At 39.3% G+C, this 18,215-nt stretch overlaps 1 protein-coding gene across 1 annotated transcript in view; it reads left to right on the forward strand.

Moving 5' to 3' along the window:
- Positions 1–18,215, forward strand: part of Hdac9 (histone deacetylase 9) — a 463,183-nt gene that overhangs the window by 305,802 nt on the left and 139,166 nt on the right. Inside the window, exons 18-21 of the mRNA XM_041657935.1 lie at positions 1,564–1,619; positions 1,854–1,941; positions 7,123–7,242; positions 7,555–7,652. Of these exons, the coding sequence (XP_041513869.1) occupies positions 1,564–1,619; positions 1,854–1,941; positions 7,123–7,242; positions 7,555–7,652 (362 nt within the window). The remainder of the gene's footprint in view (positions 1–1,563; positions 1,620–1,853; positions 1,942–7,122; positions 7,243–7,554; positions 7,653–18,215) is intronic.

Genomic DNA, 18,215 nt, shown 5'->3' on the forward strand with positions numbered 1-18,215 from the left:
TGGCCTATTAGCTCTAGTTTTTTATTGACTAACTCTTGCATCTTAATTTAACCCATTTCTTTTAATCTGTGTGTCGCCATGTGGCTGTGGCTTACTTGATAAAGTTTTGGCGTCTGTCTCTGGCAGGGCTCCATGGCTTCTCTCTGACTCTGCCCTTCTTCCTCCCAGCATTCAGTTTAATTTTCCCTGCCTACCTAAGTTCTACCCTGCTATAGATCCAAAGCAGTTTCTTTATTCATTAGTGGTAATCACAGCATACAGAGGGAAATTCCACATCGAAGAGAGAGAGGGAAAATCAGTCTTCCTGATCCCTTTCATCAGCAGCCCTCTCTGTTCCGTATCTAGCCACCCCCTCAATTACAGCAGGAGTCTGCACACGAGGAAAGAGCCCTCGGGAAAAAGCTGCCCTGTGACGGCCCCATTTCGTAATAGATTTGTACTAAGGGTGACGTTTCCAATCACTGGAAGATACTATTGCCACTTCTAATTTGTCTCTAAAATCATTACTATATTCACTCAATGGAATATATAGTCAATTTACCCAACGACTATAAATTGTAACAAAGAGTGATCATGGGCATGAAGGTCAAGTAGGACGACTCTGAGTCTTCATGATTTCAGGTAAAGATTTAGAAGGGAAATTCCTGAGGTTTATTAGAATTATCTCAGACGTTATGGATTGTGGTTAAGGAAATATTCTTTTTGGAGCATGCTCCTCAAATCATAGTTAAGTGAAAAGTGGCGTGACCCGTGTGATAAACGATTATTTTTTCACATCAGACAACCCATTGTTTGTACGTGCGGCTTTCTGGGGATTTATGGCTCCCTGCCTTCATGCTGAGTCTCTTCAGCTTTCTCTGATGCATTTCCACTAACCTGGAGGTTAAGGCATTTCTTGATCATGGGTATATCTGACTGCTGCTCAGCTCTGGAATTCTTTATAAAATTCCAGAACTTGGGCTAGAAATTGACTTAGGGAATCCAATAAACTCACACGCCTTGGCAGTCATCCAAGCTCAGTTTATAGACTGGAAGAAATATGGGATTTCCATTGTTCTCCTTTTCACCTTTCTGGGGTTTCTTTTGTGTCTATGTGCGTGTGGAAGTGTAAATTTATCATGTTGCTGACACTGGGGTGGAAAGAACCATTGAAGGGACCCAGGTCAGGAATTTTCACTTCGCATCTTCCCGTCTTTCTGAACTTTGACCCAAACCTGCACCAAGAGTGAATTTCTCTCTCTCTAGAATGTTGATGTTAGAACTTTAAAGGATATTCTTGCAAATGGGTTGTGTGAGTCTAACAGCTGAGATGATTGCCTGACTGCTATGAACAACTCCCAGCAATCTGTTCTTCTGGATCAGTGTGGGCCTGTTTGAGAGAGGATCTGAGCAAAAGTGACCCAAGTGTCTCACTTGACGCTGTGATATGGTGATAAGGACAAGAAGATATGCTTGGGCGTGTCTGAGAGACATCAGACTTCTTGTGTGTCTGTGATGCTTAGCTGCAGAGATCCGATCAGTATCACTGCGCCTGCTACTGAAAACCCTGTCTTGTGCTTCCAGAACGGGTTTGCTGTTGTGAGGCCCCCAGGCCATCATGCTGAAGAGTCTGCTGCCATGTAAGTACCAGGGCCCTGCCATCTTCCAGTGCCATGGTTCCTGGCAGTCACCTGCACGTTTCTGAAGTCTCTAATTGCTAACAGATGGGCTGAAAACTCTCGCGAGGTACTCCTAGAAGCAGATTTATGACTTCAGAGATCATGTAGCATCTTTTAAAAAAATGCTCTGAACATTATTTATAATGGCTTTCCTGGATGCTTTTTCTTCTTACTTCTCTGTTCTTTATTCCACAGGGGGTTCTGCTTTTTTAATTCAGTTGCGATTACCGCCAAATACTTGAGAGACCAACTCAGTATGAACAAGATATTGATTGTCGATCTGGTATGTATGCCTGACCAGGGCAGCATTTTCAGTGGCTCCAGGTAAAGGGGAGTGGATGCGCACTTCTCTGCAAGGCTGTCTTGCTCTTAGCCCTGCAAACCTCTGATGGGTGTGTTTCCTTTGCATGTGGAAACGCCTTAAACTCAGGACTGCAGTTCTGAAACCATAAACATTCACGTTTCACTTTCATGGTGTTAACTGCAATTTAATGAGAAGACGGCGCAGATCAGGGCAACTTTTATGATCCTTAAATGAATTGATACTTCCACAGTTAAAATAACCCAACAGAACCTGAATTTACTTTTCCCTACAGAATATAGACTTTAACTACTCAGATGTGCTGGAAGGAATGCTGTTGCTTTGGTAACCAATTGGCCGCTTCCCCCAGTTAGCAATCACACCCCTTGTTGTGCCACACTGGTATTATTAAAGCAAGTCAACATGTCATTCTCGGTGAAAAGATCTCAAGTCTCAGATGCCAGTTTGGGATGACTCCCTGCAGGACCCTGGGTGATTAAAAGTCAGAAGCCTTGGATGCATCCTGCATTTTAGCGTGGAGCATTCTTACACAATAGTTATCATTTGTTCGACAAGTGGTTTGTTTAAATGCAGACGACACTTGGCAGGTTGTCTAAAACGTATGCATGAATAATGAGCTGGAGATCTGCCCCATACAGAAAGAACCAACCCTGGAAAGGGCGAGGGAAAGGCAATGGTGATTTATGAGCCCGCTTCTCAGTTTGCCTGCACTCCACCAGGAGGTGTAATGGCTTGTCTGACAAAGCATAGACAGGAAATGAACCCTGGCATCCAAGCCAAACCTGCTGCATCTGCACTTAATTAATTTTTACAGGTGATAAAAGATTTAAAGGCAAAAAATGCTAGAGGTTTTTTTTTGAAGTGCAAGCCTTAATAGTTTAAATCTTGCTCATATCTGCACTCATAATTAAATCTTATTGGAAGTCATGACATCAACCTCCAGCCCTTAGATTTAGTTAAGCGGGTACCCCCAAAGGGTGGAGAGACCACTAACAAAGTCGTGTAAAGTAATATTTAAATTAAAATGAAGATTTTTTTTAAAAAAAAGTGGAAGATTGACAACCACTTCTATGACTTGGTTTAAATAGGTAATTTTTATATTGTGGCTTCTGTGTAGACATTTTCATGTGAATCCTACTTTTCTATGTGTTTTCTAAACATACTTAAGTTTCAAAGTAGTTCACAGTTCACTGAACAGGCTGTGTTGAAGGAGAGAGCTATAACACTGCAGAGTTCTTTTAATTTTGCATGAATACCTATTTTCTCAAATATATTCAAAATGATGCTTGAAGTAATTCAGAGTTTGCATGCTAGATAACCTAAATATCATTTCTCCTGGAGTTTTGTAAGGATGAGCTTAGAAGGAAAAGATGGCAAGCGGAGATCCAGGAACTTGAGGGTTGGGCAAGGTTAATGGTTAGCTTTGTTTTTCTTAAGAGTGACAAGCTCTTCTAACTGTAAGTATTTCTTGAGAGATATATGGGTCTGACTATAGAGAGAAGCTCTCTCGATTTCTATACTGACTGACTTGGTAGCTCTAAGGAGTCACTTTCCTCTACGTGGATGGCAATTGTGATTTTACTCCATTATCCAATCCGTGAAGGATGTTCCTCTCCAAATCGGCTCCCAAAGATGAGAAGTTTTTGTTTCAGGTCCTCTCAGTGTATGAAGTCCTGTCCAAAGAGTGGCCTCTGAGGTCACCACCAGCCCACACTTCTTACTTTCCAGTGTTCCACACTCTGCAGCTGCACGGCACTTTGAGGAAACTCTTGTTTCCAGAAACTGAGAAGGACATCTTAAGGTGCCACGAGATGCTGAGATACCCCTTCTCACTGGCCAATTGGTCTCTGTGCAAGTGACAGAGGAGAGAGGAAGATTCTACAGGGGGAAGACAGTTCATCCCCTCAAATCCACTGGCCTCAGGGTCTGGAGCCCTTCACCATAGTGTGGCTCTCTCATCTAGTGCCTAGTTTCGACATTTCATAGCCAAGTAAATATAAAGCCAGAGTTGCAACTCTCTCTACTTGGGCCAGGGCCTACTTCGGAGGTGTTTTCATGTTAGGCAGGTGGGATTCCAGTTATTTATGAAGTCTTTTCATGTCTTTTCTCTCTGTGATGTGCAAATCAGTACAAAAAGGAAGTAGGCCTCTTTGCCTTACCACTTCCTTCCAGGAGGCAGCGTGTCCATGGAGTAGACTTTCTTCCCTGAATCATATGTGTAACGTAGAAGGAAATTTTAGATCACAATTCTTCTTAAGTTCTGTTTTCCCTTACAACAAAACAGTTACTTCAATGTCCTTATAAGTTTATGACATTCGATTGTTGATCAAAGACATTTAGACCTTTGTCTCCATATACTAATTAGTTATAAAGGATAATATTAACTGGAAGAATATATGATTTGTTCAAAGCCATCTTCAATAAGAACAAAATACATAGGTTCTAAATTCTTATAAAGAATCAGATTTTATAGTATGTGTTTTAACCAGTAAAATATTGATAGGCATTTTTTCCATAATTCTAAGTACATCTTAGATTCAATGTTTATTTTAAGGCTGTGATGATTCATTTCATCTTTATGCTAATTTCTCATAAGCACAGGTAAGTTTCTTGTCTTAGTCTGATATATATTTGTTGCCATGGAGAAGCAGGTTCAGCTAGTTCCTGAGCAGTCTTTGGTTTGAACTGAGTAAGTAGCAGAAGGCACTCTCAACCCTACACTCTTAAGTTGCTGCCTCACACCTACTATATGGGTTCATATTTATCTTTAAGTACTTGGCAAATAAATACAGAATCAAGCATTGCTCAAAAATTAGGATGAATTTGTGTGTTCTTATAAATAAGGAATGCTGGTATTTTTCTTTCTCTTGCTGTGGACAGGATGCATTTCTTACAATGTGTGAACAGACTAGCACCCCAAACAGTTTTAAAGATCAGATGATTTTGTATCAGGGCTATAGGTGTCATTTTTTAGTCTCCCTTTTTCTTAAATAAAGTTTTCCAATGTCACTAAAGTAATGGGAATAGTCAAGCCAGAGTTTCTCTCTACTTTCCAACTGTGGACTCTCTTATCCCTAGAACAAAATTGGCCTTACAGCCCTGGCTCTTGCTGCTGGAGGGGAAGCAGAGATAGCCCTCTGCTGGGGCTTCCTTGGGAGTTATTTTGGTTTTGTTTGATTTTTAAACATATTCTGGATAAGTATTAGCTAGTATAAAATACATTGTGGCTTAAATTGTTTCATTTTTGTTCACAGAAAAAAGAAAAAGTTAATTTTACTATCTTTTCTTTTGAATATTCAGAAATCCAGTAATTAATATGTTTTCATCAAGTTATATACTTTTTCTGATGCGTTTATCTTTGGCTAGTAAAGTTTCTGAGATGATTCCTGTCCGCTGAGCAGTATGATTCTCTGATCACTTTTGGGTGTGTCTGGTATGTGAAGCAGGGAGCAGATTATTGTATGTCTACACCATGGATAGCAAGTGCAGAGGAGGGTTCCTGCATCAAGGGGGCTTTGAAGATGTCTAGTGGAACTGGGGGCTGGAGACTGGAGAAGAAGGGGGTTCTGTCCATCTCAAGGAGAAGAGTTAGTTTCCAAAAAATTCACCTCATAAGCTTGCTAAAAGATTCAGCAAAGTGATAAATAACTAGCTCTTCATTTGCAGTAATGAGTGGATTCAAGATTTCACAACGTGCTGCCTGGAGATTCATAGTAAATTTTTGAAATTCTTTGAGCATCAGTTGTCATATTTTTAGAATAGAAATAATATCACATACCTTATATCATTTTAAGTAATTAATTCAAGGTATTTAATATTGTGTTCACTCAATGGTGGTAAGAAACATTGTTTAAAATAGTATAAATCTTACTGATAAAAATGAAGCCCAATGTATTTAAATAGCTACAAAGTACCAAAGCTCTTTATAACTGTATAAGTGAATAATGTAATAATATTTTTCTGCATAAAATGTGTAGTTCAGCACTCGTTAGCAGCCTGCTTGTTTATCTCAGAAAATATTGAGTGTATTAACTGAAGTCCTTAATACCTGAATTCTGCTTAATAAAGGTATTTTAAATGGTACTCCTTTTATTGTTTCCAATAGTTATGTCAATTGGGACATGTATCTATATTAAAAATAGAAGAACCATCAAGTTTTGAATCATTATCCTCTACCAATGTCCAATAAATTATTTATTCACTTATTGATAATAGGATTTTTTGAGTGGGAAGTTGGAGACGTATGAGAAAGACAGACAGATGAGAAAGAGAGCTGGGATGCGATCCGTGATGCAGTCATTATCTGTGAGACAGATTGGAAAGGACTGCGTAGATCCCTGTGCCATCTTCCTGCTTTGCCCAAATAATTTCACAGTTAATGAGCTCACGCCCCTGTTTCTTCTACTCTTGCTTCCACGGTTTTAGCAAAATGTAGTAGGAAGTCCTCTTCCCATCTGGCGTCTTTTTTGAAGTGACTCTAGCCGAGGGATTGCTAACTGAACTGAATGCTTCAAGAAAGCCAATTTATTCAGCTGGTTGCAAAGACTTTGACCTTAATGGTGGGACTTGGCAAATCAAGGCATACACGTATGATTTACTGTTCTGTCAAGAATTGTGAGAACGCTCTGTAAGCCACAGATCCCCCTGAAAAGGACTAGTTTGGAGTTTAAACATTAGTCCTTTTTTTTTTCCAGAGGCCAATGAGGCTAGTTAATTAAGCCTGAGGGGTTATGAACTGTTGGCAGTTAATAAGTCATAAAATTCCTCTATAAAACAGGATGCAGGATTCCATCACTGAAGCAAAGAGTACAAAGTGCCGATGTATAAATATCTAATTGGACCGAAGGACTGGGCTTTCTCACTGACTGCTCATCTGGAGTCTCCAGGGCATGCTCGCTGTGGTTTCCTGATTTTTAGAAGCCAGTTTAAAAAAAAAATGAGAGCATTAAAGGGTAATTTGCCTGAAAGTTCAGGAAGTAAAGGGTTGTATAGAAGTAGACTGAAAGGGAGAGAGAAAGAAAGCCGAGGAGAAGGCAGAAAATGAGAGGGAGGGTGGGGTGGGAAGAGAGGGAACCAGGAACGAGAAGAGTGTCTCCAGAGGCAGATGTGACAGTGCTTGTCATCTGTTTTCTCTCCCCGTAGGACGTTCACCATGGCAACGGTACCCAGCAGGCCTTTTATGCCGACCCCAGCGTCCTGTACATTTCTCTCCACCGCTATGATGAAGGAAACTTTTTCCCCGGCAGTGGAGCCCCGAATGAGGTTCGGTTTATTTCTTTAGAGCCCTGCTTTTACTTGTATCTCGCAGGTAATTGCATTGCGTGATTACCCCTAATTTTCTTGTCCTTTGCTGCTGTTTTAAATTACCCCAGATTACCCGCTTGTCCCACAGGACCAAGAACCAGCGCAGAACAAGTGCATAACCCAGAGAGCTGGCTGTCAAGCAGAGCTGGCTTGATTTGACGCTGTGTTTGATGTTTATTTCAAGAGCTCCCATGTGCTTGTTTCCCGCTCCTTTTGTTTCGTCCCTCTCCTCCGTTCTCCTCCCACAGTGGTGTGTTTTTCTATTCCCAGGTTGGAGTAGGTCTGGGAGAAGGCTTCAACATCAACATTGCCTGGACAGGTGGCCTTGACCCCCCCATGGGAGATGTTGAGTACCTCGAAGCCTTCAGGTTGGTACTTCTTTCTCCCTGAGAGTGTCACGTTAGAAAATACCAAATGAAAGAGAAATGTGAATTCTCCACCAAGCCATGTGGAGATATGCATATGAAAATAAGGCTTATCAAGACCTAGCTGTTTTATACAAGTATATTGATTCCCTCTGAATGCAAAGGGAGAAAATGTGTTATTAATTGACTTTTCCTGGAAAATATTGCCTGTTTTAATAGGTGAGGTGGTTTGCAGCAGACATTCACATATTAAATGCTCTGAGAAGTCCTTTAGTGCCTATGTCCCATTGTAGAGCAAGGATTTCCTAAGCTAAAATCCCTTTGGCCTTCTCAGACCATTGGCCTGAGCTATGGCATCTGATAACAATAGACTTTGCGTATTTCCTGCTCACATTAAAATATTCGCCATTTCTGTTTTCTGCTTATTTAGAAGTAAATTCCACCGCATGTGTTTTTTACTAAGCAAAGATTGATGATTCAAAAAAAATAAATACAATTTCCTGTTCTGTCTCTAGATCTCACTCATGGTCTGTCGCCCCTCCCCCTCTCTACCCTCTCCTTTGCTTTCCCGCTCTGTAAAATTTTAAAAGCGGCATTTCTTTTCTAGAATTAAAAACTTAAAAACAAGGTCTTTGGGAAGGTCTCATCCCCATATAAGCTCAGCATGCAAGATCCAGAGGGTTAACTCAACGGTGATGCAGAACTCCCCATGTATTTTGTTTAGTTCACAGCGTAAACTCAACAACCACGTGAAAACAAACCTGAGGGGCTATCACGGCTTTGAAATCCACCATTCATAAATTCCCCAAAGAGAAGCCCTCTGTTAAACATCTGAGCACAGGGGAAGAGCAGGGGAAGTGTCAATGAGTGACATTCCTGTGAGCTGCCAGTGTTCTCTGTGTTACAGAGTTTTCATTGAAAGGGTCACATTTTAAAAAAGAGGGCCAAAACACTATAGAAAAGTAGCTACTTATAAACGAACAACGCTTGGCTATACAAAGGAAAAGTCTACCCACATTTTAGATGTACACTTTGGGGAAAAAATATACACAAAGGTGTCCACAACACTTAGTGAAAGAAAAATATTAACAATTTTATTTATCATGAACTTAGACTGTATATGAAGAAATTTTGCTTTAATTATCAGCAAGTTTGAAATATTATTTAAAAATAATTAACATCTTAAAGGAACTCTAAGGGCTTTGTAGATGTTAATATTAACATATAAATACATATGAACATAATAAATATATAAATAACATGTATATGTAAAAATTATTAACACATATAACACATATGAAGTTAATGTGGGGGCTGGAGAAATGGCTCAGCTGTTAAAGGCTAGGATCACAACCAAAAATACCAAGTTGATGTGGTTTCACAACACACAGCAAATTATCAGCTCTGTGTAGAAATGAATCTTGCATGTGCAGTGGCAAAGGACTATTTATATTTTGCTCCTATTATGCTCACATCCGATGTGAGTGGTAGATGAGTTTGTTTCCTTTTGATCATAATTTCATTTAATAATATACAAGCAGATAGTAAGTGTACTTCGTTATTTTGTGATTGAGACGGTAAGTGAATCAGGAAAGGCACTTGTGTTTGCTTGCATGTGGACAAGTTATGTTAGTAAACTGTTATGAACTCCCCAGTTCATTCCACATTACCTGAGTTTAACTACAGACATGGCCTTATATATTACTGTAGCAATTAAAAACTATTTTTATACAATATTCATAATTGCTTAAGAACCATATTTTAAGCTATAATAATTAGTTAAAACTATTACTAGTTGACAACCAATAGTGACTATTTTTTAATGTTTATGCCTGGAAATACTTGTGAATTTGTTTTGAATGAGTCAAAAAGGTAAGCAAATCATCCACAAAGTATCTTTTTGGCATGCTGTATGCCATTAGACTGTGGTGCTCAGAATCAGGGTTATCCTGGTCTGTAGCATTATTAGGAAGTGAACCGTAACTTTTGAGGAGCCCACGTGGCTTAGGCGAAGAGGGCCAACTCTCCCTGAAAGGTCAGGGGAGACTGTGATCTGTTCAGCCTTTCAAGTATGAGTAGAAGTTTGCTAGTCCACCAGCATGGACTCTAACCCTCTGACACTGTAAATTCAATTAAACTCTTCCACAAATTGCTCTGGACATGGTGCTTTATCACAGAAATAGAAAAATAGCTAAGACAGACTTTGGTACAGGGTTGCTGTGACAGACTTGACCTTGTAATGTTCTGAATGACTGTGAAAGACTTTGTTACTTCAGACTAGAAGAGGAGTTGAACACCACAAATAGGGCTTAGTGGGCTGCCTATTAGGAGCCTAAATAACAGCCATAAGCGCTATGGGACTGTGGAAGCCCAGCTCCAGGGACTTCAGAGAGAAGTAAGGTCTTCAGCAGCTGCTGGGGAAGAGGCTGAAGAATGTGGTTACTGCACGCTTGTCCTAAGAGTTTGCCTGGGGTTAAATTCAAAAGTAACGAACTAATTTCTTTGGTGGAGATGTCAAGACAGTTTAATATTGAATCTGTCACGTGGTTATTAGTAATCACTGATATGCAGATCTACAATGAAAATGATGAAGTAGGACAGAAAGAAACACAACATGTACCATTTGAAGAGAAAAAGAAACAGAAGAATTAATGTTGGAGCCGAGGCTGGTGTTGAAAGAGATGAGGTTAAGGAGAAGCCTTCTGCAAAATGGAATAAGAGAAGGGTGGGAGCCTCTGGCCAAGACCCCATCTTGCTAAGCTTTCAACTTGCAAAAGGAAAAGGGCCTAAAGAATTTTCTGTTCCTAAAACACTACAACAAAAGAAAACTTTTACAAATGTAATTCAAGGGGGTCAAACTCCATCCTGAGTTGCCTTGCTATGGTTATTAATCAGAGCAATAGAAAAGTAAGACACTGCCCTTCCTTTTCTGTCCCCTGGCGTGATCATGCCTGTCTCTTTGTCTCTCTTTCTTTCTATCTCTTCTTTTTCTTCTCTCTCTCTCTTTCTCTCTCTCTCTCTCTCTCTCTCTCTCTCCCCCCCTCCTTTAATAAATGTTTTCCACGCCCACTCCTTTTTTACCTCTGACCTCCGTCGCCATCTCTCTCTCTCTCTCTCTCCTGTTTTCTCCCGGTGTACACATGGGGCTTTCTCTCTCCTCTCCTTTTCTCTCTCTCTCTCCTCTCTCTCTCTCTCTCTCTATCTCTCTCTCTCTCTCTCTCTCTCTCTCTCTCCTCCTCTCTCTCTCCTGTAGTAAATATTTTAGCTTTATGCCAAAAAAGAAAAGTAAGACACTATCATCTATCTATCCATCTATCATCTATCTGTCTGTCTGTCTATCTATCTATCTATCTATCTTCTATCTATCATCTATCTATCTATCTATCTGTCTATCTACCTATCATCTATCTGTCATTCTTTGGCATTTATAAATTTTGCATTTAAGTCAGATGGACTCCAGACATACTAATAGTAACAACAATAACAATGCATCTGCATGCCATATATGCATGCAATAATTGTTTAAAGTATATAATATTATTATATAGTATAAATAATATAGTAATAAGTATTATTGCATGTATCTGTGGCAAGAGTGTATCTGTATTTTTGCACGTATGTGGGTGCAAGTCTGTGTAGGGGTACTGCCAAGTGTCAAGCCCAGAGGTTGACTGACTGCAGGTATCTTGATCATGAGACTCTTCACTTTATTTACTGAGACAGGGTCTTTTGGACCAGGTGCTGATAGATTATCTCATTTAGCTAACTGGATTGCTCTGAGAACATCCTGTTTCTGTCTCCTTAGTGATAGCATTACAGGAAGGCCATCATGTTTGCTTTGCTTTTATGTAAGATCTGAATTCTGGTCTTCACTTATCTTCTGCTCCATCGTTTCAGTCTCGTGAGTCACTTCAGATGCAGTATTACCATTTAAGCATATCACTGTGCTTTTGAAATGTTCCTTACAGGTTTGTGTGTTTGAAAACTTGCTCCCATACTAAGGCCGCTATTGTACAGTGGGGAAATTTTAGGAAATGGAGGGAGCCCACTAGAACTTAAGCCATGCGGGTGTGCTGTTGAAGTCATAATATACTCTTCCTTTCTTTCTTGGTGTCTCTGGTCTCTGAGAAGTGAGCAGTTTTCTTCTTGTCCCCAGTCACAGTGCTTTGGCCCATTACAGTAAAGCTATAGTTTTCATAAGAATTTTAGAAAATATTCAATAATATTAAATATATTTTATGTTCTACTAAGATATGCTTCCAGGGTTACCATTTATAAGGCAATTATGCTTTTTATAATGAGGTCTTATAAGCCAGGTCCTACTTTATAAGCATTAGGGCTAATTAAAATTCTGAATATAAGTCACAGTACACTAACTGGAAGAGTCATGATCTGAGCTTCAATTTTGGCTCTAACCTCTAAGCATTTTTTGTTTTACTACATTGCTACTCTCTTCTGCCCTAAAATGCTAAGGAGTGATAAAGTACAGCAAATAGTGCCAAAAGGTAAGACTTTCATGTGCCCTCGGCTGTACAGTCTACCCAGAAATGGTGACTGGGCACAGAATTCATGCATGACTCTGGCTCCCTACTCAGAGCAGAGACAAAGTGTTGACTGTAAGGGGTGAATTGTAAGACTCTGTTTTAGATGATTCCCAAGATGTTTGCAGAGGCTACCTGGAATTTGAACATCCCTTAGCTTGCTCAGAGAATGCCAGGTGTCTTCTTTTTCTTCAGCAGACATCAACGTGCCTGCTAAATACCATCTGCCCAGTCATTTAAGAGATCACCCTAATGATTCTAAATTCTTGATCATGTCTTATGAGCACTGTTTTTAAATGTTATCTTTATCATGTCTTATGAGCCCACTGTTTTTAAAATGTCTAGGTACCTTCAAATTCATGGCCTCTCTTCTCATTAATTGTTATTACTGCATATATGTATGTATTCCTAAATATAATCTACTCCGTCTATATACTGGTACACGTATTTTCTAAGTTGACCATTGGTTATTAGCTAAGCAGTTAGAGTGCCATTCCTGGAGAAAGCCACTCTCTTTATCAGTGTTCCTCTGTTGCCTGTTGTGTAGGGTTGAGGTCACATGAGCTTTCTCCATCTGGTTTGGTTTGTCCATTGGTGCCACCTTGTTAAAGTCATGTTTGAGCAGACATGTTGGTGAGACTGTAAGGATGTACCTTCTGACACTCCTAGGGGACACACTGTCACAGCAAACTCCCTTTCCTGTGACTCATACAGTCTTTCTGCCCCTTCTTTTGCAGAGTTCCCTGCACCTTGGGTGAGGAAATGTTTTGTAGATGTATCTATTGGGAATGGGCTCCACAACTCTGCCCTTTGATTGGCTGTAGCCTTCTGTTGTGGTCTCCATCTGTTTCAAAGTGAAGTGTGTTTCATGTGGGGTGATATGTAAAGAAGGACAAACAAGAGAACATAGTTGGGAGTTACGACGGTTTAGCAAAGTGATGTCTTTAGTTTCTCTTCCAAGATGCATGACTTCACAAGCCCTGTAGAGTTGGCAAGGTTGCCTTTCCTTGTTATGGTTCCCATCTTGTTGAAAAGGTCGTAAGTCCAATTAGAGAGCTGGTGGTTGCCATCAAGGTATGTGTGCCACTACTGCACTCTTGTGTTAGTGTGCCATGCTGGTTGTTGAAGTGGTTCATAGGTGTCATAGCTGGGTAGGATTTTTGGATGCCTTCCTTCTTTGTAAGTTTTCATGTCACTTTCTGGTACCATGGAAGTCCCCAGGGAGGGGGCATTCAGGTCCATTTTAACTCAGAGGCCTCTGTTTCAGAAGTGCATGTCCTCTTCAGGAATAGAGTCTTGCCTTCCACTTCAGGGGGCAATCAAGGGCAATAGCAATACACTGTATGTTTTGAGAATTCCTTGCACAGCTCTGACCAACAGCTCAAAAGAGGGCTTCTCATGTCTGGGATTGGGTTTCTGTTATTTGGCATTCAGCTCTTGGAGGTTGCACTGTCAACTCAAGATGGAAAAAGTTTATTAAAAAATAATCATATATATAATAATTATTTTGAATATTGTATTATATACTATTGTATATTATATAATAAAATATGATATATAGTTACTTTGTGTATATATACACAAAGCTTCATTTATTATATTTTTAATTGTATAATTAATTGTATGATTCTTAATGGCATTTTTATAATCCTTATCGCTATTTTCCCCCCTTTTGTATTTACCTCCTCCACTCCTCCCCTTTAAATTTCAACACAACCACAGTGGAGAGTCCCTTCTATGTCCACATGTGTTATACCCATGGACTTGATGGTAATGGGCCATATTTGAAAACAACATTACAGAACTTATTTAGACATTGTCTTATCTTAGTCTTAAAACAGTATAGTGCTGTAGAGTTTATATTATATTAAGTATTATCAGTAATCTAAGATTGATTTATGTTGGGCGGTGGTGGCACAAGCCTTTAACTCTAGCACCCAGGAGTCAGAGGTGGGCAGATACCTGTGAGTCTGAGACCAGCCTGGTCTACAGAGCAAGATGCAGGACAGCCAGGACTGTTACACAGAGAAACCCTGTCTTGAAACAAACAAACAAACAACACAAAGCAAAAAAAGTGATTTAAAGAACATAGGAGGAAGCCAGGGATAGACCAGCGGTGCTTGTCTATCATGTAAAACCCAGGGTTTGGTCCCTATCATGATAAAATTCATTGATTTGTTAATGTAGAAAATATAGACAGATGAACACAGATTGTACACAAACATCACACTGTTTTATGAAAAAGGATGCAGGGGGCATACGCTCTTATAAAGTTTAGTTTCTACAGGATCAAGCTCCCACGGATTCTGAGTGAAGGCTATGCCATCTCCCGCAATGGGCGTCCTTTTGGCAGATGCTGAGGGCGTAACCCAACAGGGTTCATAGAGCTGTCGGTCTGCATTGTGTCAATCTGTCTGGATTTTTAAGAAATAAACACCAAGCCAATGTGTTTTATTCTGTAGCTACTTTCCTGAGTGTTTGCCACTGATGAGACTTTCCAAAAGACAAATGTCTGAAACATGAGCTGTACAGAGAAAATCATCTCAAGGCAAAATCAACTGAGAATAATCAGAGATGACTGGGGCTTCTCAGTGTACTGAGAGGGAGATTTTAGAGCTTTAGTTTTTAGAAGTGAAAATTTAAGTTATAGACCTTGGTGGTATCATTGTAAACACCACTTTCCCTCATTCTGTTGACTTATGAAGTACGTTTTGTCAAAGTGTGTTGTACTCCATGTTGTAGACTTTCCTAAGCATCATCGGCCATATAAGTAACTAAAGACATCAGAAGGGCAGCTTCTTGCTTCTTAGCTAAAAACAGGGAAGCCACTTTGAAGACATAAGAGTTGTTCCATCCCCTCTGTCTCTTTCTTCAGTTCATAACTATTTGCTTACTTCATAAGCATGCTTCAAACTCACTATTGTAAAACTGCAGTAAGCATTCTCAACTCATCATTCAGACTTTCAATTTCTTCTCTCAGACAAGTTCTTCAGAACAGAAGTGGTGTCTGCCCATGGTTCCTCTACTGGTTATGAGAAGCAATAGAATTTTGCTGTCACATTCCTCACACCGGCTTCTGACAGCTACTAAAAAATGGTTTGTCTCGCGTGTATGTTTTTGCCACAGGTCAACAGATCATTTAGAGCAAGACATATAAATTAACACCTCATTTTTGTTTCTATCATTGTTATTTGATCTAGCACTTTATCATTTTATAATTAATTTTAGAAGACTATTTCTAGAATCCTTTGTTATATTCACAGGCTAAAGAAAGGCTGTTTCCCTTTAAAAAGTTAAGCAAGACCATACATAAATGCTTACATGCTTACTTTACACCACATTGGTAAGGATAACTAAGTAAATATTGTTCTAAGGGCATTGTTCTTATTTTAATATAATTTAATGTTAAATTGAAAAGGAAACAATATCATTGAGACAAGAAGAATATAATGATAATAATAGCAACCTAGAGCGCATGCATTGAGGTTGTAATATTTGGTAGATGTTTGTTTCCAAAATCCTTGGTGCTTTTTAAAGGGCTATTGTTTTCCACGTGACGACACCAAGCCTCTTAAGCTGTCCAGGTCTCTCCATGTCACACACTTCTAAATGGTGGTTAGAGCCTTGCTGGCGGTGCTCTCAGGCATCATTTTTGAGACGATACTTACTAGCCCCAAAGTGTACGCTGACGAGGGTACAGGTGGCACAATAATAATATAGTGAGGTTGTGTTTGCACACACTTGGGCCCCTCAGCAGGTAACAATAGCAACATTTGGAATTGAAAATGACCTGTTGGACTTTTATTTGCTCTCTCTCTAAGAGGTTTCTGTCCATTTGATCAAGTAAGAGTCTTTTTCATTCAAACCAGAACCCTGTGACCTTCATCCTTTCTGGTCACAAAAGTTTTATTTACAATAGATTTTTTTTCAAGTTTATTTAAAGAAACATGCTCTTCTCACATATGTAATTAGATTTTTTCAAGCAAGGCACATATCACAAGACCTAAAACAAGTTAAATTTTAATATAGAATGAATTTTTAGATTCTATTTTGAAAGAAAGAATAGACTTCGATCTCAGTAGCATCAGATGATTTGGGGGTCTTGCTTTGTTTCTGCGAGCTGTGGTTGATGCTGCCCGGTTTGGGAATGGACCCTCCATCATCAGTGACAATAAATATATTATGCTTATGATAGTGTACTCCTTCTCAAGGATGCCCAAGACATTTTAGCAATGAGGATAAAATTGCTTGAAGCAATTTGCCAATATGAAATACTGTACATATCAAATTGGCCTTGCTCCCTTCTTTCCCAGACCATCTATCATAGCTTACAAATCAAGCCCACATTTTGTCTTTCTGGAAGACGTGGCTAATAAATACGATGTGGGCCTCAAATCTGAACTTGTCAATCAATCTTGAGAACAAAGCAGTAATGACTTTCAGCTATTAATATTTTGTTTCAGTAGAAACCAATATGTATAAATTTATGGTTGTTGTGAGGTTCATTTTTAGTCATTATCCATATTCTGTTCTCTATATTCAGAATGTTGAGATATTTCAAGACATTTAATCAAAACTAGTCACAGAATACACACACACGTAAATTTTAGGAAGTTATCAGCTCTGTCTGCTCTTTTGCTATGGGAACAAACATAAGAGCATTTTTTTCTCATCTGTGCAACATATTGTACCAATTTTCATCAAAAAATTACAATTTCTATAGGTGTGTGTCTCTAGATACCCTTAGAATTTCTGCACTTTGACCCTGAGAGAAAATTGATCTTGTGCACACCTGTCTTCCTCGGGAAGCTTGCAAACTTGATGTTTGAGCTGAGCATCAAAGAGATACAATGCTGTTAGACAGTGTGGAGTCAAGTTAACAAAGTCCAGGAAATATCGTGAGGTCCTGTAGTTCTGAAATGATTGGTATCTTCAGTAGACAACTTCTTAAAGTAGTTCAAATGCTATAATTTACTTTTAAAATTTATTCTAAAGGGTCAGATAAACTATTACAATTTTAAGAAAATGTTTTTCTTTGCCCTAAATGAATTCTAAAGCCTAAAGTTTCCATCTATTTGTGCAGGAATTAAACAGTTTTCAAAATAATAAGGGTAGTTAAAGGGATGGCTGTACTTAACAACATGCTTCTCAAGCAGTACTCCCTAACACAGGGGCTCAGCCGTGTGCTTAGAAATGGTGTTTTCAGTTTTAAAATGAAAAGCCTGAATTACAAAGCCCTCATCTTCATAAAATCTTCCCAGTGTGTTTGGAGCTCCCTGAGATATCAAGACAAGAAATCCCTCCACAAAGTATTGTTGCGGAGTTTCCAGGCTAGAAGTAACAGGTCAGCTGGACTGCCGGCTTACATGATTTCACCATTAGGCGGCCGTTTGTGATATAGCCAGACAGAAGATAAATATCTAGGAGAAATTATCAAGTCCCGCTGTTGCCCTGTTTTGCTGCCTTCACTGACAAGGGAGAGCCCTGCCCCGAACTCACCCTGTCCTTCAGCCAACAGCGCCCAATGTCCAGTGTCTTTGGGTTTTAGTGTAGTTGTTTGCTTTGTTTGTTTTTTTTTTAACTGAAGAAAATTCTTTTCTCATTCCATGATTTTACATCTAAAGTTTGCCAAAACTAGATTTATTGAGATGATAAGCAATGTGGGAAAAGTGGACCATTTCAATATACTGTGAGTATAAATCTGTATTCCTTTTGTGAGAACTAAATAAATATGATGATTTACTATGAGGAATTTAATCATTGACTTCCTCCGGTGGAAAAATCATACTCCTGAAAATTCTGTTTCTCCACATCCGAAAAGCTGGTCTGAGGTTGATACAGTGGCAGAATCTTCATGGAAAGTTCCCGTATTTATAGGACATCAAACTCCAGATTGCAGACTCAGTTTTCCACGTCTGTCCCCATGGTTTGATATCATATAGATGAAACTTTCAAATCAACGTCTGTTTTCACTTACGTAGGTATTTAAACTCCTCTGGCACCTTCTGGAAGACAAAGGCTTACC

The sequence above is a fragment of the Microtus oregoni genome, unplaced genomic scaffold (genome assembly GCF_018167655.1).
Source record: "Microtus oregoni isolate MIOR12 unplaced genomic scaffold, Mior012 000009F_ref0000495, whole genome shotgun sequence".
In the NCBI taxonomy this organism is placed as follows: Eukaryota; Metazoa; Chordata; class Mammalia; order Rodentia; family Cricetidae; genus Microtus; species Microtus oregoni.